The 27,682-nt window shown below is 43.6% G+C and overlaps 1 protein-coding gene across 16 annotated transcripts; it reads right to left on the bottom strand.

The window, feature by feature from the left end:
- Positions 1-2,722: 2,722 nt before the first annotated feature.
- Positions 2,723-27,682, bottom strand: LOC121589064 (protein sidekick-2-like). Of its 16 annotated transcripts, none has more exons than XM_041907656.1 (13): positions 27,242-27,682; positions 24,034-24,771; positions 14,580-14,746; positions 13,842-13,968; positions 13,570-13,693; positions 13,026-13,207; positions 8,430-8,617; positions 6,546-6,660; positions 5,368-5,574; positions 4,990-5,267; positions 4,755-4,871; positions 4,506-4,651; positions 2,723-3,799 (listed from the first exon to the last, which is right to left on the bottom strand). In XM_041907656.1, exons 2-13 carry the CDS (start codon positions 24,119-24,121, stop codon positions 3,607-3,609), a joined length of 1,932 nt encoding a protein of 643 aa, XP_041763590.1. In that variant the 5' UTR covers positions 24,122-24,771; positions 27,242-27,682; the 3' UTR covers positions 2,723-3,606. The 16 variants fall into 16 exon arrangements, with proteins under 16 accessions (XP_041763590.1, XP_041763589.1, XP_041763585.1 ...); XM_041907655.1 differs by having other exon boundaries at positions 24,034-24,768; XM_041907651.1 differs by having other exon boundaries at positions 24,034-25,189; positions 27,476-27,682.

Below are 27,682 nucleotides of genomic sequence, written 5' to 3'. Positions count from 1 at the left end.
AGAAGCGAAGGTTGGGTTCATTGTTTCGCCCCTCACTGGCTCGGAGCCCTACGCGGCCGGTTAGATTGGAAACTGCCTAATCCGCCAGTGTATCTACCTCCGTCCTGCCTATTTCGGTAAACGATGGCCTTCCTTAGTCTACTTAAAATAAAACTCTTTTAGTCTTTATTAAGGAAAAAATCGATTAATACCGAAGCAAAATTATAATCGTCAGAGCATGGTGGGGAAGGGGGCGGCAGAAGGTGCCACCGCGACTTGGCCAAGGATGGAGGAAGAGAAAGGAGGAACAATCCGGTGAATAAATTCGACCGAATTTGCCACAGGAAAGGGAAGAAATAGAACCTGACGACTGAATTGTTGGATTGGTTAGGAATAGAATTGTTGGACGTGCCGAACTAACCAAGTCGAGGGAGGGTGAGGAAGCGACTGATCGTTGGACTATGCCGAAGTGATCAGGTCGAGGGTGGGAAAGGAGAGGAACGACTGATCGTTGGACTCTGCCGAACTGATCGAGTCAAGGTGAGAGGGTGAGGAGGGGCCAAGGGGAGAGTGAACAAATTGACCAACTGCGCCAGAGAGCGCCCAAGAGTGTCCAGCTGTAGCTACCCGCCAAGGACTACCGAAGGATTCTAGGGCTGTGTCGAGTTGAGGATATGAAAATAATTTCGACTCCGAACAATTTGCTTTTTCTCTCTAATCTCATTTGGATTTATTTCTGCGCACCCTATGGCCTAAACACAGGCATGCGCTTCTAGCGATTGTTACAATGAATTACAAGGTTACATTTACATCATGGCTCCTTATCGAAGGAACAGTGGTAATCTGCCATGATGTGAATTTTCGCAACGATTAATAGTCCTGCGGGTTGCATATCTGCAGGCGGATATTTGTTACAAATCCAACAGGGCATTTTACGTGTGGTTTGTTAAAAAATATACTTTGTACATGTTTAATGAAAAATTTTTTATTTTCATTACACATAAAAGTCATTTCATATCAAATATTTTTATCATAATTTTTCGAAAGATTACAATGATCCAAATAAATGTAAAAAAAGTAAATCAACTATTTTTTTCCCCAAAAGCTATAATAGAATGAACTAATTTCTACCTAAACGCTCTCATCGCTCGTTTCGGTGACAAGCATTAATGCAACACATTTTTCCACCACAATATTGAGCTTATAAAAAAAATACTATTAACGATCCTATCGAAGCTGTACCGTTCGCTTTCATCTCACCAGAGGGCTGTGTTGTGTGCTCTGTTTTCCCACCGAATTTCTTCCCCTCCTTCTGGCGAAAGATTGTGCCCAATAACGCCAACACGAAATGTATTCACCATTCAAGCCACCTGGTGATCTCAACCAGTCAACGGCCACCGTCTGGCACCGAGAGAGGGGTGAATCGTTCATGAATATGCAACGCCCGTTCAACCGTGCTCACGGAGTCTGTTCGGTGAACACTACACTCCCCCCCCCCCCCCCAAGACGCCCGGCCGGAGAAGCGTATGCGTCCGGATGTGTCCCACGTCGATATCCTGTAATTTATTCAGTAGATAAACGATCGAACACAGTTTACTGAGCTGACGGTATAATGCACTTGCACGGGGAACTAAACCATGTTTACCGTGGTGAGTGTGCAATGTTTCGGCCCGGCCCCGATACCCAATGGTGCCGGCTGGTAATGTTGCCGGTGGTGTCTGGGGCATGTGTGCGCGCGTTTGTGTGTCGGAACGGAAAAAGAACAAAATCAATTACAACTTCGGTTCGGCAACGGGATGGGCGAGGGTTGGCAGTTTCAATTGTGTATCGATTTTATCCACACCCTTTTCATAATTAATCGATGATGCAATACTATCAGTGCTTATACGATGCGTCAACTTTTTTTTTGGCACGGTGTAACGGAACGCTTCCATCAGATCACGCACCACGAATTATTGAACGTGGCATGGTGTTGCAACAGCGGGCAAGCTTGGAACAAATTATTAGTGCAGATTTGTTTTTATTGCAAAACACACGGATGTTATCATAATCAATTATGGAACAGTTTGCAACATGTGAACTATTTCATCTATCAATCGTAAACTTTCACCTCAATAATAAATGTTTAGAATCACCCTTCTTGATTATATGTTGCAGCTAATGGCTGATGAAATCGATCCGGCCGTTAAGGTGTACAATAATTGGTGACCACCATTCAAATTTTCCACCACTCAGTAGCATCTATGCAATTTATAAACTATAAATACAAAATAAACCTCCGTATCAACTTCATCCGACCGCAAAATGAACTGCACGGTACGCATGGAGCGTTTGTGTTGCAAGTGCATGACTGGAATTTTAATGTGCACCGAAATTGCAATGCAATCGATTAGATTTGCCGCATACGCTACAATGCGGACTATGGGGCGTTGCGGATAGTTTTTGCACAGAAAGTATACACAAACCTTCGTTCATCCTTGTACACATTGTTGCACTTGCAAGGTGTATTACGTTTACTGCTATTAAATCAAGTAATGCTATATGCGAACGACGATATAAAATAACTCTTTACATAAACGTTTGTTGAATACGAGAACGTTAATTTTGTGTGAATTTTTAATATCGATTTTTTTCAACTTACCTTAGTACTTACCCCCCCTTCAACTTAGTACTTACCCAAACAGATTAGACCCATTTCGGATGGATGTGTGAAAGGGAACAGTATAACCATCCAATTTCGTTGCACAGTCAATGTCATTACATTTCTTTTATTTTATTTTTTTTGTTTGTTTGTTTGTTTTCATCATCAATTTATTAGCACTATTCATTCCGTCCAGCTTCCTCACTTCGCACTAGCAAATAGTAGTAGAATGTATATATACACAGGCGCTTGAAACGACAACTTTTCACACAGCAGATTCGTGGCTTTGCACAACCGCGTGACGGTTTGTGTAATACATTCACGGTAAATATTCTAACAGCTACGCTAAGCACCAGCAAAATGTTTGCATTCCTTCCCGGTTTGAATGCTTTGCTCAACCCTGTGGTTGAGAAAAAGCTGAGCTGCATCTTGAGAATGCAGGTGATAACGTTAACGCAAAGCTTAATCACAGAATGGCACAAACTGAATGATGATTGTGGACGTAGAATCAAGTTATTCGAGCCTGCGTTGGTTTGAATTCCCACACACAATAGCAGGGCTATTATTTTTTTCTCCTTTTTTAACAAAAAAAAAACTGTATTCAAAACTGTTTGAAAGAAAAATGTTTAAACACAACGAAAAAAAAATAATAACAATGTACATCGGAAGGAACGATTGGCGGCAGAATCGGTACGCTCCATCATCCCTGTCACAACAAGTCTGTTTCGATGTGTTTCACTAGATATCGGCCATTTCCTAAAGCGACTTACGTTAAATTATCCTAGTCAGGTACTTTCCATACGTAACAGCCAGGTGCGCCCCGATTTTCGTTGGCATACCAACCCCCCGTCCCCGCCAGCGAGGCTCACCGGCCGTCCGTCGAGTTACTGCAAGCACAGAGACACAGGCGCTCAGTTCGTGACCGTGCAGTACGTGCGCATCAACCGGCAGCAGCCATTGCCTACCATTAATCAGTCATCTCGGGCCTAGCGATGGAACCGATCGATCATCGCCTGCTGCTGTCCGTTGATGTACTCCTCCGAGGGTATTGACGTTTGCACGATACCGTTCGAGTCGCAGGACGTTTTCCACCCATTCGATTGGACCGTCGGTTTATGGTCGGTCCGTTCCGACGGTCGCTGATCGCCGGCCTCGTGGTACGACGCGTGGAAACATTTCCTGTAAAGGGTGAAATGGGCGAACAGTTACGGACGGGTTGGTTAGTTTGCTGTTTGCGTCCAAATCATTGGCAACTATGGTAACGGATTTGCTTCGTTGCAAAATCGTTGAGCGTATGAGCTGGACAGAGTGTTCAATATGCATTTTGTTCAGATGTTTTGTGAAATTGAGCTGCATGTATCGCACCACACTATCGGCAAGGGCAAAGTAAATCCGGAAACAGGTAATACTTCACCAAGATTTTAAATGATGCATGTTTCCCGATGACTTCCTGCGATAGTTATTGATACGTTTTGACAACTCTATGTCTCTCACTGTACCGTACAGCACGTGGAATGTATCTCTTGAACAGCTCCATGCTAGGCGTGGCTTAGGAGCTGGTGATTTGGAATTGTATTTGTATTGATTTTCTGATCGATGGTATGTTTTTAATCATCAATTTTTGGCATACTACATTGAATGTTAGGCTAGCTAAAGTAAGGCAGTGTGCTTCAATTTTATGTGTACAAACAACTTATAAACTCCCAAAAAAGGAGAACAATTATCTAATATTCTGGGGAATTAACTGGTGAGAGATATACACAACTAATAAGGCATGTTTATTGAATTCTCTTTCTTTCCACGCTAGAAGAAAATAAGCCATCTGTATGCTAAACATTCACCAACGGTTTGTGAGCGCTTTTCCTTTCCACCTCCAGACACTTACCTCCACAGCACTATCGCCAGTATGATGAGCAGCAACCCGAAACACCCGATCACGATACCGGCCAGTATGACAAGCTCCTGATCGACGTACGGATTGTGTCTCAGCGGAGGCGGCTGATACTGTTCGCAATTCGCCCGGAGTGCAATCTGTACCAGGAAAAGAGAAAATACCATAACCACCACCGAACCACAAACGATGGTTCATCGTTAAACAACCATCAGCCAGCAATCGGCGTCCACAAAAACCTACCTTTATCGGTTCACAATAGGTGCCGAGGACAACCTTTTTCGGATTCACCGTGCTTACGGTCGCCCCACGAACCTTCACCTCGTACGCGCTGTTCGTCGTCAGGTTGGGAATAACCATCTGCCAATGAAAGCGCACAAAGGGGATTTATTACTGAGTCCAACCATCTCGGGCGGGGAAGAAAAAAAAAAGCGCGAAGAACGCAAGGGCGCCACGCAAAAGCCAAACAATAACCTACCGACGTCTCGACGATGGACGCATTGGCCGAGATGCGTATCTCGTGCGTATCGTCGTACTCTAGATTGCGGTAGTTCACGATGTAGAAATCGATCGACGAATGGTAGACGCGCGGTATCCGCCAGCTGAAGAAGAGCGTGTCGAGCGAGTGGCAGGTGAGGTTCAGCACCTTCGGTGGACTCGGTCCACCGACGTCCGTGCGCAGCGACACCTCCGACGGTTCGCCGTCGTACTTTAGCGTGAAAGCTGTCACTATGATCCGGTAATCCGTGAAGGGCTCTGCGTCAGGGGGGGGGGGGGGGGGGCAAAAGATAAGTACACCACCGAGCCTGGTGCCGCCCGGTCTCCTCCCCGGGTGACCAATGGCGCGATTACTCACTCAGATTTGTCAGCGTGTAGTAGAAGACCGAGTTTTGGGCCGCATCGTTCTTCAGGATTGGCAGATGGAGCAGCGTTTGATTCTGGTAGACGTAATACACCCGGTACCCGTGGATGACGCCGTTCCGTTTTTCCGGCTCGAGCCAGCTGATGCGGATCGTCGTTGACGTGATTTCCAGCACGCTCAGGTTTCTCGGTTTGGTCGGTACTGTTCGCCGCAAACAAAGGACACGGAGCGAAACGATCAAAGGGAGAATTAAATGTTCGCCAACTTCTACAGAAACTCCAGCAAGACACTGAACACACACATAACACACACAAAAACGGCGTACTACCAATTAAGAAGTTTTCAGCCGCTTCATTCCACCGTGCAGGGGAACTGTTTTTTTACTTGCTTCGGTTTAACTCATTCTCTAGTCTTTGTTTGGACAATTTTATTTATGGCGAAACATTCCCACTTTGCATTTCGTCACTTGTGCGGGAGTTTGCTGAGCATAACAGTGAAAAAAAAAAACAGCAAACAAACCAGCATTTTTCGATAAAGTTCAATGCAGGTGGTATTTTAGCGTACTCGTGCACATTCGAAACTCAATATACCGCGCGGAAATGTTTTAAAAGGCCCGCATTTTCACGCCCAAACCATTTAGGTAATGTAATTATTAGGTATTTGTTTTTTATTCTTGACAAAACCTGGTTATTTGTTATCAGACAAAGCATTAAAATTATATTGTTTTCTAAGCCGCCTAAAGCTATGCAATTATCATGGCAAGTGTAGTGGCAATTATTCTAAGACGCCTAAAGCTATGCAAATTATCATGTCAAATGTATGGCATTCCGATAAAACTACTTTTCTTTGAGCAAACGATCAAGCTAATTTGATTGTCATGCCTTTCCCATGTTTTAACATGATTGTGAAAATAAAACATTTCCATTAATACTGATTAATGTTCCCCAAACCTGGCCAACAGTAAAGCTAAAGCTTAATTCTTATTTCGCTGTACAATCGTACGCTTAAAACATCCTTCCTCCTTTAAGGGAGAGAAAAAAAGGTCAGCCATAGATGAAGGATGGCATCGACAAACAGGCTCAGCGCCCTCATTTCCACCCTTTTGTATTCCCGGAGCTTGCGGGAAAAGTTATCCATTTCCCATTTCCAAGCTCCTTCCTTCTTCTACTTACCACCTTCGTCGGTCATCACCAGCACGGTCGTCGGTGGGCCTAATCCTTCGGGATTAAACACCTGTATCGACACCAGATACTGCGTGTACGTTTCCAGGTTGTGTATCTCGTGGCTCTGTAAAAGGCACCAAAGTGATGGGGAAGAGCGGGAGAGAAAGAAAGAAAGAGAGAAAAACAAATGTTTGATTTGAGTGAAATTGAAAACGATCATGGTGGAGGTTGGTTGGAAAGGTAAGAATGTTCAAGCGAATCCGTCGTCCCTGTTTACTTTAAGGTTGGAGCTTTAAAAAAAGCTCTTTCAAACAGCAAACAAAATATCATTATCCAAAAGAGAGAAGAAAAAGACATGCAGCGTTGGTGCAGAAGGGCAGTATCTCAAAAAGAACGCAGCGAGTGGTTTCAGGCTTCGCTTATTTTTTCGCCCACTACCAGTACCACAGTTTGACATGTTTCGTCGTTTTCGTCATCTTTATCGCGTTCACCGTACCATTGATAGTAACAACTCAAGGATGAAAAGTGTCGCCCCGCGTCGGGGCCGTCCCTGTTACCGATGGAACCGGTAGCCTTTGGACTGCCGAAGCGCAACCGTACCCGCTGAGATAACATGCAAACGGTGGAAAAATGGTGTGACAAGTTTATGAATAATGTGAAATTATGTAGATTTATCGTACAGCACTCGCACTCTCCGGCCACTCGCGCCAACCCAGGCCAACCGCCCCGGGGCCCATTTATTTCGGACCGTATCCATCGCAACATCACAGCAGCTCGTGTAAGGTAAGGGTGGCGGAGCTGGAAAGCTTGCTGCACAGCGCTGAATAAACATGAACGTACCACGGGCACATTATTGTGATTGTGTATGTGTGTATCTGTTTCTGTTTCTTCGCCCTCACATTCGGTTTCTGTAGCGAAAATTGTAAATCAAGATGAACAGATATTTTATGAAAAATTAAAATTCGTAAGTGAGCGAAAACTGCATAATAATGGCGGGTCCACAGGTTGCGGGCCCGAATCGGAAGCAGAAGCGACCGTGCGCTCACGGTACGGAACGTTCGGTACAGGTTTGGTTTCATTTTTGGTTTATGATGCGCATTAATCATGGCAAAACATTTTCACATCGCAACATGTGTACGGAACAAACCAAAAAAACACCGAAATGGTGTCTCGTTAGTGTAACATTTCTGTTTCGTACAATTGTGTGTGCTTAAACATTTTTGTTTTACATTAAAATTGACAGTGACAAGGGATATTTTAAACACAAACAAACATGTTCTTGTGCTTGCAGAGAAAAACTTTCGCCTCCGAATCAAAGCACAGTTTCCAACTCGTACGGCCCTTACGTTTGTTTGGGAAAGTTCCAAACAAAAAGCTTCAAATAAAATCAATTCTAATTTCTCTTCTATCCATCAATCTTGGGCACGGAACGCATATTTCGAGCGCTTCACTGCGGATACTGGGTCGCTGGGTCGGAGAAAACACAAAATGTCAGTCCCGTTCGTTTTCATTTTATTTTCCCGCTTTCTTCCTCCAAAACTTTCCTACCTTCATCATGCGAGACATCAGCACAATAGGGGTGGTACGTTAAGAAATGGGGCAATGTCACAAGATTTGACACGCGTGTTACATCGACGATATCATGCACACTTCTTTCTTTCTTTCTTTTTTACATTTCGTGCAAGTTTGTCAGGCCGGAGCGCCATCGGCCAAAAAACATAACGCAAAAACCTGAGTTTGAAACATAAAGATAAAAATCCGTCGCCAAACAGTGAAACGAAGACACACGAAATTATCTAGCGACGCGCACGTTAGCAAAATCAATCAATGATGCCGTTCGGCACGTGGGTAGTTTGAGCGGAGCGGGCGGAATGTTCGAGCCGAATCACTTACCTCGACGGTGCTGTCGCGAATGTAAATCTCCTTCACGTCGTCCGGATGGCGGTCCCGCGTACGGTACGTTATGCGGTAGCCAAGGAACTCGCCCAGAATCGTGTCCGGTGGCGGCGGCTTCCAGGAGATGTACACCGAGGTGGCGGATGTGTTGTGCGCTATCGTCGTTACCGGCTTGCCGGTCGGTGCTGCTCGTCGATGGTGGTGGTGGTGGTGGTGGATCGTTGATTTATTTCATTCATTTTTCGTTGCGTTGATTTCAATCGGTACCGGTGCACGGAGAATGGAAGATAAGTAAAAGATAGGCGTTATACAGGGGGAGCGTATATGTTAAGTACATTGTTTGACTATAGGATGTAGCGTATCTGCTGCTGGAGTGGAGCATGAGCATAATGATGATTTATTGAAGAAATGGAAATTTAAATTATTAAATGCGTGTGATATGATAGCGCCCGCCCTTCACGTGTGTGATGTGATAGCAGTGGAAGGAATTTCGCAACGTCATTCCGCAAGTTTGCAGAATTTTTCATTCAGTTATTATACAATGGCATTTTGTACACTTAGTTGATACAATACATATTACACCTTTACTTGTAAAATAACTGCTCATGAAGAAACTGAGGCTGCACGTATGAAGAATGGAATTGTATTTCTTCATAACAATGCATTCTGTAAGTGGATTGAACCGAAAAATCCATTTTTGTAATGGATTAGTTTTTAGTCTTGTAGCAGCAGTTTTCAACTGGTAATTTCCCCCAGGGAGAAATTATGACCTTGTTTGGAGAGGGGTAGAGGGTGAAATTTTCGACCAAAAATTCACAAAATTCAATGGCCCATAACTATAATATTAGTTTCATCAAAAGTAAGATTCGAAAACACGATGAATCATCCAATCATTAGCTGCAGCTGAACATTGTAGAATGTTGTTGTAAATGTTAAAAAACTAAAATTTGCAGAGAGTTGTGGGCAGTGAGCAAAGAGTATTCGATTCCGATCATGCGATTCGTTGAATTATGTTGCGCTAACGGCTTTGCCAACTCAAGACCAACTCAATCCAATAAATGAAGCATCCAAAATGACATGTGATGATCGTAGAAAAAAACCTCATAAATCTACTAATACGCAATTTTTGAGTTAAAAAAACTGTAGAACTTGTTCCCTTTCAAATCTTCAACTTTGAACCGCGGCGTGAAGAAGTGTTGCGAAGTGGCTTTTACATTGATAGCAACAGGAAATTCCCAGATGGTTTAATATCAAGGTCCATGATGAAACAGGCAATGAACGAGACTGAGAAAATAAAATGCTGCTAAGCGAAATGCTGCATGCAAAACAAATATAGTTTCGACACGTTTAGCAACTGAAAAACCGTATCGACAAAAATTATGAATTTCCCATTCTGGAAAATCAGCAGAATCCCGTGCAGAATCCCCGCCGTCCTAAATTTGTGAGAGGAGAATTTAATCGTACACACACCCACATGGAGAAGGGGAGGAAAAGGCTGCAAGAAGGTTAAAAACCACTGACTTTGAGACTGTGCGAATGTTTGACTGTATGCACCTCTAAGTGTGGCTAGAAGTCACAACAAAACGTAAAAGAGTGCCACAGGTTTGAGAAAAGCTAAAGCATGTACGCGGAATCAACTTATGAGATCAGCTTCTGAGATCAATGTCAATGTGAAAACAAACAAACAAGCATTCTGTTCAATCGCGACTGCTTTTGTTGTCTTCTTTCCAATAAGAATGTTTTGTCTTTTCACTCAATCAAGCATGTTAGAGAATAAACAACTCCATTCTTTACGTAATTTTGTGTTAAAAATAACACAATCGTTCCAAAAAACTGCATGGAAACATAACTTCCCACTGCTTGGAAACCCCATTTAAAGCACACATTAAAATGGGAGCAACTTTTTCTGTCTGCCATAAAAAACGCCCCATCCTGCCAACGCATAAACAGAAACCCCTTTTGACGGGTGCACGGCGATAATTGCTGTCTGCGGAACGTCCGTTCCCAAAATCTACCCCGTCCCCTACCCTCCCCATCTACCACGCCCCCAGATACCCGGAACATTCCTTTCCGTGCGAAATGTGTTATGTGTGTCGGTGTGTTTACGCTGCTTTCCCCCTTTCCGGGACCGACCCCGACTGCTAGCGCTCGCTTCGGGGCTTCGCAAATCAACGAACGTCAAAACAAATACACACCGGGGTTAAACGGTACGCAAATCCCTTCAACACAGTCTTCGGCCCCAGCGCACCCAAAAAAGGATCCCCTTTTTAGCGCGAAGAAAAGAGCGATGAAATGCTGCACATTGCTGCTGTACCTGGTTCCGATGTTCTGCCGGCGACGGCGACAGCAACGACGACGGCGAAAGGCGAATCGTTTTAATTTATGCAAATTTATGCCATAATTGTAATTAAATGGCGCCACACGCGAGCTGGCGGGAAGGCAAGGGCGGATCACCTGCACCACCCCCCCCTTTCCCTCCTCCCCCTCTAAAAACACCTCGCCAGGTGTGGGATCGACCCATTTGCCAATCACACTTACATTTCCGGAATTGTTATTAACTTTCTTCGGGCGGTAGCAACACGTAAAACACGCGCTCGTAAAAGATTGCTTTAAAAAGCAGTTGGCTCAGCTGCTTCCCTGTCCGAAGGTGTGCGCGAGGTTTGTGTGCTTTTTTTTCGGTTTTGTTTTTTTTTTTTTCGCCCTCATGCTCATGTTTCCCAGCAAGACAGACAGGTTGAGCTGCCCGAAGCCCGGGGCCACGAACGGTTAGTGGATGAGGGTTTGCGGGAAGAAAATTCTTCGCATTTCTTTACGTCGCCAAAAGAATGTTTCTCGTTTAGCAAATTAGAGCCGAGTGAAGCACATCAAATGCTAATTTCATGCAGCAGAATGTTGCCAAAACAAAGATCGTCAAACGGGAAGACGGTTCGGTTGGGAATGTTTCATTGTGGTTTTCTTTTTTTGGTTTGTTGTGTAGCTTCTTGCCTAGGCGGGCGGATTCGTGGCTGGCGTGGCGCCTTGCAAAACGGATACGAAATAATGCTCTAAACTTTCCCATTACAGACAACATGACGGTTAGCAACAACGGTGAACCATGTTCCGGGCAATCGTATTTAAGCTGTGCTGTTTCGGAGGAAAAGTCATGTCCTTCCCGGAGCGAGGATTAGTTGTGCAGTGTTCGAATGTGTTCGAATGGATCGTTCCATATTGGCATTGTTTCTCGCGAAGTTGTCTTTTCCGTCTGATAAACTGTGCTTACAAAAACTTTTAATTTCTAGGCAAGTTGTGCACGGTGCTTGTGAAGTTGTTCGAACAATGTTATGATATGACTATCATAGGATCCTTGAATTCCTTGAATTTTCAATCTCATTTGTAATTCAATATGATTCATTTGGAAGTGCAGTAGGGTAAGTGTACCAATTGTAGCTATAGCACCAATTATAAAGAGCCATAGTTTCGCTTTAAAACAGTCTATTTGCGTCTAGAAACCAAGCATAGATGTTAGATTATAGATTTATAAGGATTAGCCACATCAAATGTGCGATTAATTGAGCGTGGCTACAACCACTACAACCAGTGCATTGCAGAACTAGAAAACGGAGGTATGATACTATTAATTTTATTTGTTCAATGGTGTTTACATACTTATGTGCCTGCAGTGAACTTATCATTACTTGATTTGAGTTTAAGTGATTTCTCAATGGCGGTCCCGTGGTACAGTCGTCAACTCGAACGACTCAATAACATGCCCGTCATGGGTTCAAGCCCAGAATGGACCGTCCCCCCGTAGCAAGGATAGACTATCCGGTTACGTGGTAATGAATTAACTCTCGAAAGCCTGTATAGGCCGGCTTGTCCACGTAGGACGTTATTTCGTAATCCAAATAGAAGAGTTGTTTCTCAAAATGAATTTTGGTATAAATATGCTCAAGTTTTTGCTACAATTGCTACAGTTATGAGGAATTACTAGAAACACTATAACCATAATTGTTTCATTTAGATGCAATTTTCAATTGAAATTTTCTACTAATTCGATAATCTCTGAGTCAAAATAATAAAATACTCTCGTGTTCTGCACATTTAAGGCTTCTAGAAAACATTTTTTGTTTTAAATATAACCATAACTATTTTCTCTAGAGTAAAATCGCTATCTTGATGGCAAAATATGGCCATAATTGGTACACTTATCCTAGATATGTCAAATATATCTATTTCTGTATAAAAGTAGATTTAATGAGAGTGCTTTATACGCATTTATGTGACTTTTTCTATAAAAAGAAAGCCTAGCAAATGGAATCTTCTTCTTGGCTTTTAGATGTAATTGATATCTTTAAGAATGTAACTATGCAAAATTTTATATTCTCTTATTTAATAAAACACTTTTCCATTCAATTGACCTTCACCACCTTTAAAGCTGATCTAATAAACTATTCTAAGTGATGCTTTAACGTGTGTGACACTTCTTTCACCCACTGAATTGAACAAATTCCCCTTCGTATTTTAACAAAAACTACACTCACAGTAACGTAACATCAACCAATTTAAACATTCAACGCAAACGCATAATGCCTTCGTCACCCCTCTTGCACTTACCTTCCCGCAGCGTCACGAAGTAGTACGACTCCTTCGAGGGTGTACTGTGTCCTAGCTCATTAACGGCAATGATGCGAAAGCTGTACACGGTGAAGGGTAGCAGTTCCGTCACCTGGTACGTGGTTAGATGTGATTTAGTGTAGATCGGTGCCACCTGATTCCAGTCTCCATTTTCACCGACCCTGCCAAAGACAAGCGCACGTTAGTGTGGGCACGCGTGAACGGTATCGTTCTATTCACCCTAGCTTTACACCCCGAACAAACGCCCGATGAATGTACCGTCCCTACCGAAAGACAACTTAGTTTGCTTTCCAAAACTCACACTATCACATTGCAAATCGAAAATTCATTCCGCCACGATCTGCTTTGATCTTAGTGTGAACACAGTAAACGAAAATGGAAAGAGGAAGAGAACACCAAACTCTCCCTGTTTTTCCTAAAATTTTGACATTTCATTTCGGACAAGTAACGCTCGGAGGGCACCCGGCCAGCTTTCAGAACCCTCCCGCCTCGGTAAACCAGCAGCGACTCTACCAATATTTACCTTGTTTCGATGATGAAATTCGTAACCGGTGCGTTCCGTGCGTCCTGCGAGTGGGCCCACGATAAATCGACGGAACGTGACGTGAAGCTTACCACCAGCGGTCGCCCAGGTGGATCCGGCACGTCTGTGAGCGGGCGAGCAAAAAAAAAGGGAACGTTGTAAAAAAGGGGAGAGGTAAAAATATGGTATCCAATTTACCAATCTGCTATGTGCAGAAAGAAAGAGAAAAAAAAAATAAAGGGCAAAAGCGGAATGAGAGATGAAACTCTTACCCTGCACTAGCAGATCCGCTATCGCTTCCGGACTGTGCCGGTCGTTGAACAGACAGGTGTACTCGGCCGTATCGGCCGAGCTGGTGGGACTGATGTGCAAGCTGAAGTTGCCCGGCAGCAGCGTGATCTGTGCAGCGACAGTTAGAATGTAATGATAGTATCGTCGAAATAGCAAAATTTAATTTCTAGTTTGAGTGACTTTCTGCACCGAGTTCGTGTGGGGCAGAGTTTGTAGCACAGGGACGTGCAGCTACCAGGAAGACCGAGCTTTGAATGTACCGCAACAGTGTGCATGTTGTTTGTATATGATGCATAAATAAGTTGTAACACAAAGTGTTGCACAAAGGCAAACATAGAATTTGCTCATTAAGTTGATTGAATGCAAACAGTACGCATTCTAACTGAACCATAGGAAGTAATTTGAATGACTTGTAGGTTCACTGTCGGGTGTTGTCGGGTTTTTTTTTGGCAACAACTCTAAGCAAACAACCACTTCCACATTGGTTCGCAGTGATTAGATTTGTGTAGCAACGCACTTCACTTCGCTGGTGGTTAAACTCCAGCGCAACAATCGAAGCGGAGAGCGCTAGAACGTAGTATTTGTTTGATTGTAGTTTAACATTTTCATAGTGCTGTTTGATGGATAAAGCCAACAACAAACAAAAATCGCTCTACCCTTTCCACATCCATCAACACACGCACAGAAAGCAGTTAAATCAAGCAGATTGGAAAGCTTACCCTCGGGTTGTTTACCAGCGGCGACCCATTAACGTACTCGGCTACGGTTTGTGTGGTTTTCCAAATGAGCGTATCGATTAGCGAGTGCTCGTTCACTCCAGGACAGCTGATGGTAACGTTCCGGCCGGCCACGGCTACGTATTTAACGACCGGGATGTTTTCAATATCTATATGGTTTTCGGAAAAAGGGGGAGAGAAATAAAAAAAAAGTGAGTCACAAAAGGGCAATGCTGTTGAAGGAATAGGGTAGAAAACACAAACATCGAATCAAACAGCCCAATCGTTGTGCGAGGGAGAGTCCCATTTTAATGCTCTAACAACAGTGCTCATCACCAACACGCAATGCATCGTTACAGTTTCTGCTCCGTGCCTAGACGCTAGACGAAGCGGCTAGTTGTAAATGCAGCTAGAAAATTAAAAATTATGAATATGCTAATAATAATTCAAATGTCTCATAAATTAAAACCGGTCACAAAAACACACACACACACACACACACATGGGGCGTGTTGGAAAATTAATTAAAAATTATACGATTCGATGGAAAAATAAAATAAAGTGTACGAAAGCGAAACACGGCGGGCGGCGGGTTGCGCGCGTTAAAACGGCCAGCGGCCACCGTACGAACAACAAGCCCATAACTTTTTATTGCCCCTGCCCTTGGCATTAGCGTATGGAGTCGTTCCGGCTAGAGGGCTACGCTACCGCGACACCCGGCCCCAACGGGTACACGCTACCAGGAAAGGTGAGGTTTTGCTCCATTATGCGACCGACAAAATGGCACCATTTGCCCGACATAAATCAACGTCAAGCCCGTACCGAACACGGGTACCGGGACCCGGGGACACGGCTGACGACGACCAGTGTCGCATGTGGCTGCCACGAGCTAGCAAGTGTCGTGCCATCCAAAAAATACAGCCCAGCCGGCCGTACTATTGCCGGAAATCACGATTCAACGTCGCGCGCGCGCCTGGTCTACAAACATGGGATGGCCAATTTCTCTGCCGAAAAGGGTTTGAGCTCGACGCCCTACTTCCCTGCTCCGCCGGAATGATGCGGGACGGGGGGAAACAGAGTCGGGCAAGCCGCTAGGGATTGGAGAGCGGGAGTGAACCGCCGGTCCGAAGCAACGGCTACATAAATCAAACAAAAACACACGTACGTTGGAAAAGCGATCGCCAAACCCAAACTCGGAAAGGAAAATGCGAGTGCTCTGCCATGGGGAATCGAATGAGAAAAAAAACACACACACACACAAGGGACAACTGAAAGTGCACTGGGACTGTTGAAAATGCAAACGGCAAATTTGTATATTTGGTTCAGCCCAGACCCAGGTCGGGGTTAAGGACATGAAAGTAAAAGGCACCACATGGAAAGATAAAAGACTTTGGACTTCAAAGGTGAAGCAGTGATTTTTCCACCCGATGGTTCAGTGCTTTTGGTGTGCTTTTGTGTGTGTGTGTGTGTGTGTGTGTGTGTGTGTGTGTGAGTGAGTGTGTTTGTGTGCATTTTTTGGTCTTAATACGAACTGTTGCAAAAGTGGGGCGGGTTTATTGTGTATGTATTTCTTTTATAGGCATTGTTTCACGTGCTTTATCAATATTAACAGAAATTACTCTCACAAATCATAGGTTAGTACCTGGTATCATAGATACCTGGTATTCATAGGTACACCCTGGTTCTACAATGTTATAATTTCTTACTAAAGTCGTCCAATTGTATGAACTTACATGTGGACCATATTTTTGCAATTTTCAAAAACCAGTTCCGCCCGCGAAGTATACATAATACCATCAGTGATTGATTCGTCCTACACAAATATTCGTCTGCGCAATTGATGAGCATGGAGTGTCCCACTACCCAAGGTAAGGCCTCTTTGCCCCAAACCCCTTTCCAGATCAATCGCCAATAATCGACGGTACCGCTTCGAAAAGCATTCACTTCAGTGCAGCTTACATCGGCAAAACGTAACCTACCTTAACCGTGCAACCAGACATCCCACCAAATAGTGTCGCGCCGTGAAGTGTAATGCCAAATTCGATGACATTTGGATACTATTCGATGGCAGGTCGGTACAAAAACAATCAGTTTTACGGCGAATATTTTTACGTCATTTTCAGCTGCCGTTCACCATACACGATGACAGCTGGGTGCATACATTTAGGCGTGATTTTTTTCAGCCATGTTGATTTTGGCTATTTTGCCACGCTTTTCGACATGAAATTGTCTCCATATGTCCGGTTGCACGGTAACGGTGTTCGAAGGCCGCCCTGGCTAGCGCGTGTTCGATCACATCACATTACTAGCCAGATATAGGTACGCTGGGCGGTCCCGTGGTACAGTCGTCAACTCGTAGGACTCAATCATATGTCCATCATGGTTACAAACCTAGAATGGACCATCCCCCCGTGTAGCAAGGACTGACTCTCTGGCTACAAGGTACTGAATAGAGTATCGCAAGCCTGTATGGGCCGGCATGTTCGCGCGGGACGTTTACGCCAAACAGAAGATGTTTTTAAAACATTCAGGATACGGCGAATGTTATACGTGGTAGTCGTGAATCCACAAATAGTATGCAAATATTAATAACATTCAAAAACGTATACAACAATCGAATGAATGAATCATAGTTTTGCGAGCAAAGCTTCGAATAGAGTATAGTATTGAATAAATAGGAAAATATACATATTCAAATACCATCGATTAAATTAATTAGGATGTTCTATTTAGATTGCATTTCGTAGTAATGTTGTAATTTCCAAATCATAACCACCTACCCTAACCTAATCCAACACCTACCCTTATTTTATCAACTCTTCCCTAAATTGCACAACATACGTAGCTTAGTTTTAATCAGAAGCAAAAGTGCGGTTTTACCACACCGTTCCGTATCAATCTCGCTCCAATTTAGCGGTTCCCGTTCCATGCCAAGTGCATGAAACGTAAATAAATTTAGCTTAACGAATCGACACAGAAACGGCATTTCGATACGCCATTCCCACTCGTCCCATGCCCGACCGTGCCCGACCGTAGACAAAAGCCTCAATGGCTCGATTTCAATGCCGTTGCGCATTCCCATGAACCTGTGACCAGAGCCGGCTGCAGCACAAAATTTGAATTGCTAATAGTTTTGCGAGAAAAAGTTCTTCTCGTTTTCAACACCATTCGTTCTCGCCCCGAACAGCAGCGTGCATAACAGGCCGGATCGGAGAGCGCGAAAAAGAAGCCTGCAATATCATGCTGACAGTGGCGGAAAAACAATGAGCATGTTCCGGGGACGGGACAAGTCCCCTTTGTTAAGGAGGTCGGTTCGCTAGCTATCCTTTTTTCTTTACTTTTTTGTTTTTGTTTTCTTTGCTCTCACGGTTTCGATTCTCCGTTGCGCTAGATTTGGGTTCTTTCTTATTCGGCGATTTCTTCAAAATTTGATGATGTGCGAGAAACAACCGAAGCGAATCTGAATCAACCCGGGTAGGGCGGTCCGATCTAAACAACAAAAAACTCCGATCCGATAAAACTTTCAGCCTTACATGGCACACCCGGGGCCGGATTGAAATGCCGGAACCGTTGTAAAGAAGCAAAAAAAAAAAACAAAAGATTCCACAGTCGTTGGAATAACGGGTGGAAAATGTCTACCAAATTCTATCACACGCCCTTACATAACACCACTCCAATCCAAATCCAGATCCCTTGAAGCCAAACGCAAGCGGCCGGATCAAAGGGAAATGGCATCGGCGGCTGCTGGTGCTGGGGTAAAAAATAAGAAATAAAAGAAACACACTCCAAACCGGGTGACCAGCAGCGCCAGCCTGCACCGGTGATTGTTTGTGGTTGAATCAGCTCTTTTCACATCCGTGCTGGTTGGCGTGCCACCGGAAAGAAGCAATTTATTTCTCTTAGCTCATAATCTCTTCAATAAAATGGGTGAAAGTGGAGCGCACCGCTTTGTTTTATCGTCCAATGTCCATAGCCCATCGCTGCGGCAAAGGTTATCAGGGGAGAGGTATCAGCACCAATCCGTACAGGATGTATACCCGTGCACTGGCTCCGCTCCCTCGGCCAAAGCAATCATTGCCAATCGAAGCTGGGCAACCAATTTCTCATTCCTGCTGCTGGCTTTACGAAGATAAATGCTTCCTATGATAGCGTTTTTGGAGCCAAACACATGACCTAAAATAAAATAATACAACCAACAGATTTCGGTCTATCAGTGCCGAAAACAGGGGAAACAATAAGCGACGGCGCCGAATGTCGTGGGACAGAAGAAAAGGACGCAAAAGGACAAGGATCATCTATTCTGAGAAAAAAACACACATCTTATTTTCAAGCCCTTCCGTTCGTTCCATCAATATATTTAATAAAATGATCGCCCAAGTCTATCGTTTTTCTTCTGGCAAAGTAAATATAAAAATACCACAGATTGAGACAATAGGAAAAGACAAATAGTAAACAGATACAAAAATAATAAAGCAGAACTAAAGCTAATAACACTGAACTTCAATATTCTCCTCATCCTCAATTATTTGAACCACTGTACCCTGTGTGTCAAATGTTTTTAAATGATGGTTATACAGCGAAGTTTTTATAGCAAATTTTATATGTTTAATTACGCTTGAAATTGAGTTCAGGATTGATGTTAGTTCGTTTAGATCACGTGTTGCAAATATTGCCTCTCAAACATACATGAGTATGTTACAGCATTAAAGGGAATTATTTCACTAAATCCTGTACAAAGCAATTGACCTTTCAGCCCATTTAATGGCATTGCTTAAATAATGGTAGAATATGTCTTTAAACATGTATACGTTCTTCGAATAAAAACAACCTAACATACAATAGACTGTTACAGCAGACCGTCGGTCCAACACAAATTTGCTGCGCAACTTGATTTTTTTCCCCCAGATTAACTTGTTGCAAACTCAAAGACTGTTATTAATTACGCCACATTTAGCTACGTGGTACTGATTTTATTAGTAACCCGGTGCAAATGTCTGGAAACCCTGTTTAGATCAAGATGTCCATGTAGGTTATTGCGCCAAAATGGACTTAAAAGAAGAAGCTCCATTGGATTTCCGTTTCTATTTTGTCAACATATGGAAATCAATTATGAAAACACATCAAATGTCAACTTTTCCGGAATCTCTAAAATAATGGGGCCCTTTCCGTTTTAAGTTCAAAATTTGGCTGATTTTTATCGCTTCTGGTTCTGAATGAAGATTTCAAGAATGTTTTGTGAATTCGTCAAGCCTCCAAAAAGCTTATTGTAACAAAAAATTTCAACCATCCTGTCGAAAAGTGATATTCAATTTTGGTTATAAAAAACATGCTATGAGACCACCTGGACAGCATACGCTTTGATTCTGGATTCCACAACCTGATCTCTTGAAAGCACCATGGGATAAATGTAAACACCACCTTCTTTTGCCATTTTTCGAGCAGGTACTCGAATTTAATTCTAGCATTAAGGCTAGAATAATCTAGGCTAAAAATTGCAGGCTAGTTTTATGTGTGGTTTTGTATGGAGTGTTTACATGATTTCAGCCTCAAACTGTCAAACTCCATACAAAAAACTGACTAGAATCGTGAAGGGCCCCAATATTAGAAATGTAGTGCTTTGAGGTTTGCTCTTGAGATCAAAATGTTAAACCATTTTCTTCACATGACGGTACATAAAAACAATGCAAATTACACGCTGCTACATTCAGTTCCATCCGTCCATTTCCTTTTTGTTCTTGCACCCGACCATCGATTCTACAGCGACTCGTCGCACGGTATTATGTTCCTGTGTCATCCAAAACCCATCCCATCGATCCAAAGCAATAACATAATACAGCAAGATTTCAAAATGTATTCATATCTAACATTCCTCTGTGCCTTTTCTTCTTGCCAAGCAACAGTAACCGTGATTTCCCTCCAGCACACCTTGAACCCACCCTGCCACTGCCCGCAGTTGTGTGTAACGAGTCAATTCAGCACGGGACTAGAAAGGTATTCTGGCGATCGGTGGCATTCGTCCCCTAATGATCAGAATATCCGTTCCGTATAATCCATCTGATGTTCGCTGTACAAAACGGCTACACACCATTACAATACGGGTGACGGGCAAAAGAAAGAGTATTACGATAACGATCTATCCGTTTCCGTTTCACACGCCGCCACCGTCTGTCCCGTCCGCCCAATGTCACAGCGCGCTCAACGCTCCGGGGCGGCAGGGTGTATTCAATCGGACCACGACACTTTTTCCTTCGAGCGCTTTTATGTGCGACCTGGTCGTAAATCGATAATACTTCACGTTTTCTTCCGCCTTGGCGCTGTGCCAGCGCACAATGGTGGGAGCTTTCAGATGCGATGTGATGGTGCAGCTGGTAGAACTTTTCACCCACTCTGCTCTGCTCTGCCCCCCCCCTCGGGCAAACACATGACATGATGGACGGTACCGTTTTGGCCGGTCCTGTTGTGCGAGGGATTATATTATATTCTTTCTGTTGCTGGTTGTTTGCAGCGCAGAGCGGGTGTGCTTTAACATGGCCTTGGAACGCCAGGGACATGCAATTCCAGAGCCCCCGGGGAGGATCATTCCGTTTCGTGGAAACGAATTTAAGCTGCTCGCTACACAATCAACCATTATTGTAACCATGCACAGGAACAACAGAACGTTCGTGGGGGTAGATTTCAGATGAAACTTTTGTATAAAGCGCTTAACCGTTTACTACGTTACGTTAGCTATACGAAGCGGTTTATCTTTTCGTGGAAATGTAGCTAAAATTTCCTTGTATACAAACAAGAGCCACCTGTCGACCTGTGTTTTTATCTTTTCGTGTGATAATGTTGCAATTGGAAATATCGAACAGAAGCTACTTTTAAGCCCGTTATAACAAAAGGGCTTCCATGCATGAGCAGAACAGTCATGTAGTGAGCTTGTCAATGGCACAATGTTTTTTTTTCCTAACCAGACCCAGTACCAGAAAAAGCTTTCTGTGACATTCCAACGAATAAAAAAAGCTCTACTGAAGAGCATTTTGTAAAGCTCCGGTAGTTATTGTACAGTTTTGGGATTATTCACCGCATAGCTATGGTTGTAATCACACTGCAATTTCCTTTGATCATAGGAAAATCGCTTCGCTTCATGTACAGTCTTCAACGCACATGAAGCACTCAGAAACGAACGAACTGTCAAACTAATTTCCATCTTTGCTACCCACAGCTATGTAAAAAAAAGGTCAGTTCCAGAGCAAAACAATTCGATGCAACCATTACGGCACAAAGAGGAGCCAACCCAGCGGCGAATACTATCCTGGAACTTTTCTTATCAGTGTAGCACACCGTAGGCAACCGGCTGTCGTGTACTTGCCAAGCGCTGAGTTACAAAAGGGATTTCGAAACCCGCAACGAAACTACCTCTGCGTCCTTGCAAGGCCCCGTTCCAGCCCGGCCCAAACGAACTGATTTTCACATTGGATTAGGTTTGCTTTTACTAACACTTTCCTGCCTACAGCAGGGCCACATCCGCTGGGAGCTCTTTCATCGATTTAACTCAGATTGTGCAGCTTTAAAGTTTACTGTTTGCTTTGAAAAGGGTTATCAACCCCCGCCTCCCATCCCCTAACCCGCCCCATCGTGCCATCGGGCTACAGGGTGTGGGTTTGCTAGAAAAGGTCATGGAAACTTACTACTAATGGTAATCAAAAGGAAGCCGGGTCGGATAAACTGGTTGTCTGCGAAAAGCTTCGAGTGTCACACGGTATTCATCTTAGTTTAGTTACCCTGAGCTGTAGTCTTTGTGCTGTTTGAAAAGATTACAAATATTCCACGAGCTGGAAACTTCCTGAGAAGTGGAAAGGGAATACAAAGAAAAGGCTGCCGAAAGTAATGGTACAAAGATTTTTTTAAACAGAATATAAACTGTACCCCTGCTTAAAAGGGACAGCCTTTGCTTCTGAGCATTAACTCCTCGCTGTCGAACCCATGCCGGGTTGAAACAGCATTACCAGACTTAATTGTTCCAAGTAAACGGGTAAAGACACGATTGAAATGGAAAGCGAACCTTTGTCGACCTTATAGGAAACATTGAAACCGCGATTCTTTTGATTACTATTCCGTTACTAGGGCCCTTCACGATTCTAGTCAGCTTTTTTTATATGGAGTTTGACAGTTGGAGGCTGAAATCATGTAAACACTCCATACTAAACCATTCATAAAACTAGCCTGCAATTTTCAGCCTAGATTAGTCTAGCCTCAAAGCTAGAATTAAATTCGAGAACCTGCTCGAACAAATGGCGAAAACAAGGTGGTGTTTACATTTATCCCAAGGTGCATTAAAGAGATCTGGTGATGGAATCCAGAATCAAAGTGTATGCTGTCCAGGTGGTCTCAAAGCCTGTGTTTATAACTAAATTTGAACATCACTTTTTGACAGAACGAATGAAAACTTTTGCTCAAACAAGCTTTCTCCAGGCTTGACGAATACACAAAACACTCTTGAAATCTTTATTCTGAAGCAGAAGCGATAAAAATTAGCCTTCTGAATTCATACTACTTCTTCTTCTTCTTTTGGCTCAACAACCGTTGTCGGTCAAGGCCTGCCACTGAACCACTTTCTTGTGGAGTTGGGCTTTCAGTGACTTATTGATTCCCATAGCAGGATAGTCAGTCCTATGTATGGCGGCACGGTCTATTTGGGGCTTGAACCCATGACGGGCATGTTATTATGTCGTACGAGTTGACGACTGTACTACGAGACCGGTATCTGATCTCATATGGGATATGTCCACCTGTATATTATACCCGCTTTCATAGCTGCTCGAAAACTGTTGAAATTAAATGAAATTTAATCGAAAAACGGAAAGGGGCCCAATGTTGTAAAAGAGTTATCATAAAGACTATACCAAATTCAAATACGCATCGTGTTTATCAATGTAGCGTCAATCGATATGATACACTTTTGTTAGTGTTTGTATTGAATTTAAAATATTATTCCGAATATGAATATGGTGGTTTCGATGTTGCTGTGATGCTGATGACAATAATAAATGATTCCGTGTCAATCCCATGCAGGCCCTAATCCTATATATTGAATTGCATCTGCGCAGACCAATAAAATTTTCTGTTGAAAGCTTATAAAAAAGTAAGAATGAAAATGGTATTATTAAATACGAAAGGTTTTACCTTAACCATTTCCATTATCTTTGCCAATGCTATGATAATCCACAGAAGGTATAAAATATCTTCAAACAAAGCATAGCAACCGATTGGTGGAATAGTACATCGAGCTTTAAATTTTAAATTAATATCTCCTTGGTGCATACACAACGAACAGCAACAACGATCCAAAAATTCCTACCCAGCAAAGCACACACGGAACGGTACAAACGGAATAGTGAAGCAGAAAACCTAATGCGACACCCGCACTCCTCCCCGCGGTAAAACCCATTTTTGTTCTTTCGCCCACACTCACCGAATATCCGCGTTGCGCTGCCGTAGAACGAAGCAAAAATTAATCCATAGACAATAAATCCCAGGTTGGTATTAACGAGATTAGTCATCGTGCAGTCTCCGCTTTACGGGCTCGTTAGCACACGCCGGGCTCTGTTTTTTTTTTTTTTTTTGTTGGTTTTGTTGTCGAAGGGATGGGAAAGGACGTTTCGCTCACGCAGCGGGTGCTGTGGCGGGTGTGCCGACGTTCGTTACCGGCGCCAGATCCAACGCGAGCGGGTTTGGCGCGTACGCGATTTAATCCTCCTACGGACGGGGGACTAGCGATTCACAATAATCACACGCACACATTCACACATGCGTGTGCACAGACACTTTTCCCTCACTTGAGCAAGCTTTTCACCCCCGGTACACACACACACACACACACACACTACCCATTCACATATACAGCTGGCTCGCAAGCACGCACGCACGCACGCACGCATATAGAGAGGTATCACGTTCGCACGGTCGTAAAAGTAGCACACGCGTGGTGTAGATCGCTGTGTTGGTGTGCCAGTCGTCGCTCATCGGTGCGGGCGCGTTTCGCACATGCTTTTATGCGGCCACGGCGCACAGATTCGTTTCAATTTCGATTCGAATTTATTTCACTTCCATGTTGTTTATTTGTTTGCTCTTCCGAACTGTCGCGGTTGTCGAGCGTTGTTTTCGCTGCTACGCCTGCCTGCCAGCAACAACAACACCCATCACCATACTGCTGCCATAAACCGAGAGAAGTGTTGATTTAATGTGCGAAGGATGGTCATCCTGGGGGCGGGGGAGGGGAGTTGGAGAGGGCGTTGAAGAGAAGGGATGTTAGTGTGGGGATGGGTAAAGCATAACCGACGTTGTTATTCGGCGGCTCCCCGGACCTGCCGGCAAACGCCGTTTGTACCACTTGCGTTCGTCGTCCGATGCGTTTGACAGGCGAAAACAAGTTGCTGTCAGTTGCGGTGTTGTTTCTTTACTGGGTCGCTGCCTGTTTGGGAAGCCTTTTTCAACACTACCGTGCCTTATAGGCAAGGCGTTTGCTTACAACGGCACACGCTGAGACAGAAATAGGTTTGATTTATTGTGATGATTCGATCAACGCACTCGTCCGGCGCTTCAATTTCGAAGGTTGAAACACAATCTATCTGAAGAATAAACATGCGGTAGCACGTGATGGGCAGGCGTATTAGTGACTAAAACCAACTCACTTTAGGACGTTTATGGAAGGGGTTTATCAAAGGGTGATACGGCAAACATATGAAATCAAATTGCACACACGGTGTCCTGCAGCTTTGTAGGTAGGGAAGGGCCGCTTCTTCCTCAAACAGATAATTATAAATTACAGGGTTTCTAACGATTTATTGGTTGGCTCCCATCAACTTTTGGTAGGTTACCATATTTTTTTAATGCGTTTCCACGATTTTTTTACCGTTCCCCACATTTTTTTTTTGTTCAATTATATTGATATTCAATCAGATGATACCAATAAATCATGGGAACGAACCAAAAATCTATGGGATACGATGAATAAATCGTGAGACTAGCCCAAAAAATTATGGGAACTGACCAATAAATCGGGGGAAACCCTGTATTTTTGAAAGCTAACAAATGAATCATCAATTTGAAGTTATTTGAAAAATTATACTGACTTCCTCCTGTGCAATAGGTTGACACAACCGATTAAGGCGCAATTATAAGAGTAATTTTAGAATTGTAAATTACAGGTATTACCCGATATACGCTAATTATGCGGCCCGGAGGTAATAACGTAGCTCGAATATTAGCGAATATAGAGTTTTTCAGTATAATTCTTGCTTAATATCGTATAATTTAGAATGAAATGGTAGATTAAAGGGGAATCTATTTTGCATATGACATTTTATGCGTCAAATCAGTACAATATGCTCATAGAACTGTCAAATTTAAAAAATTGCGTATATCGGGGAAAACCTATACTGATAAACGAATAGCAATAATAATTTAAGAAGTTTGTTAAAAACGCTGTAAACATTATTTAAAAATGTAAGGGTTTTGGTGTACAAACATGAATGTCTAGCTATGAATGATAGATCGTAAATATGTTCACATACTAACATTATGTTTTACGATACAAATTGAATAAGCATTTGATTTGATTTAAAAAGAGGACAACTTGCACACATGGTACTACAAATATTCAATTTTAAACTAAGCTTTCTGATAAATAAAAATTTCTGCTCCAACGCTAACATACAAAAAAGGTTAATGGTAGTGCAATGCTTGTCTGTATCGTTCGTAAAACTATCGTACAAACTCATCCAACTCGTATCGTTTTCTCTTTCAATTTCTAGAACATTGTCAACCATCATCATCCGCATAGAAAATGAAGCACCGTACTGTTACACCGCGGACATTTCTAGCTCAATTGCACTATTCTCAAATACACTTCCGGCGCAACCATTCGTGAAATGCACTCGGCGATCGATTGCATCCATTAACAAACTTTGTTTGCACACTCACCACCTACTCGATTTGGTTTCACATTCATGCACTTGCCCTTTGTTCTTCTATCTCCATCGCTCCCGATTTCTCTCTCTCTTCATCTCTCTCTCTCTCTCTCTCTCTCTCTCTCTCTCTCTCTCTCTCTCTCTTTCTGTGCCAATAATCCTAGCACTAAACTGATACGATTCTGAAATTCCAATAGGCACTGCGGCGATGAATTATATTTGTTTTACGTTGCATGTGCATCTCTCACCCACCGTCCAGCTGCCGCTGCTCGATTCGCTTGTGCAAATACTCGTAGCTAAACTGAGCTGCATTTTAGTAACACAAATGCATTTCCTGCGGATGATAATATAATGACGGCAACGGTAAGGGTGGCCAGCGGCCCTTAGCTACTAAGTCGATTGTGCTTCAAACGGGTCGAGCGGACAACGCACTGAATCGTTCACAACGTGAGCCAGCGGGGCAAAAAAACATAATCGTCACTCTTTCCCGCGCACGCTGTTGTTCGTTGTTTTTGATGTTGCAGGGTTTAATTTTTAATCCACCGTAATTGCTTTATTTTCACTCGAGCGGCCTGCCACTTCCGCCAGAAGGTTCACGGGGCGACACGATGACGGTGGTGTTATTTCGTGCTTTGCTAGCGCGTTGATGCTTTTCCCATTTTCTATCCAGCGTGTTCTGTATGTCACCCCCCCCCCCCCTTTTTCACTCACCATGTGCTATCGTACTTGTGTGGGGAGGCAAAAAAAAATAAACACACACACACACACATTCGCTTCACAAACACTCCCGCACGGCCGTAATCGAGTAGAGCACTACGTTGCCCTCGGCAGTCGAGTTGGTGGCCCAGCGAAATTTAACTCCTTCGAGAAGGTGGCTCTTTGTTTTCACTTCCACCCACCATGCTCAACACACACACACACACACACGCATACATCCACACTCACCCACCACTCAACGATACACAGCCATGGGAGAGGGGGAGGGCTTATGTATGTGAGCCCACACAGACACACTCACTCACGGAACCGATATGCCACCTTCACTCGTTCCCACGTGAACGCCGAACGCTTTGCCGATTATTCGGTATGCACGACCGGTGCCCTCGCGCAAATGTAACTGTTCCTCACCATCAGGTGCGCGCTCGTACAAGG

This window comes from Anopheles merus, chromosome 2R, assembly GCF_017562075.2.
Source record: "Anopheles merus strain MAF chromosome 2R, AmerM5.1, whole genome shotgun sequence".
Lineage (NCBI taxonomy): Eukaryota > Metazoa > Arthropoda > Insecta > Diptera > Culicidae > Anopheles > Anopheles merus.
The sequence above is the reverse complement of the archived record's forward strand: the minus strand, read 5'-3'. Positions and strand labels throughout refer to the sequence as shown.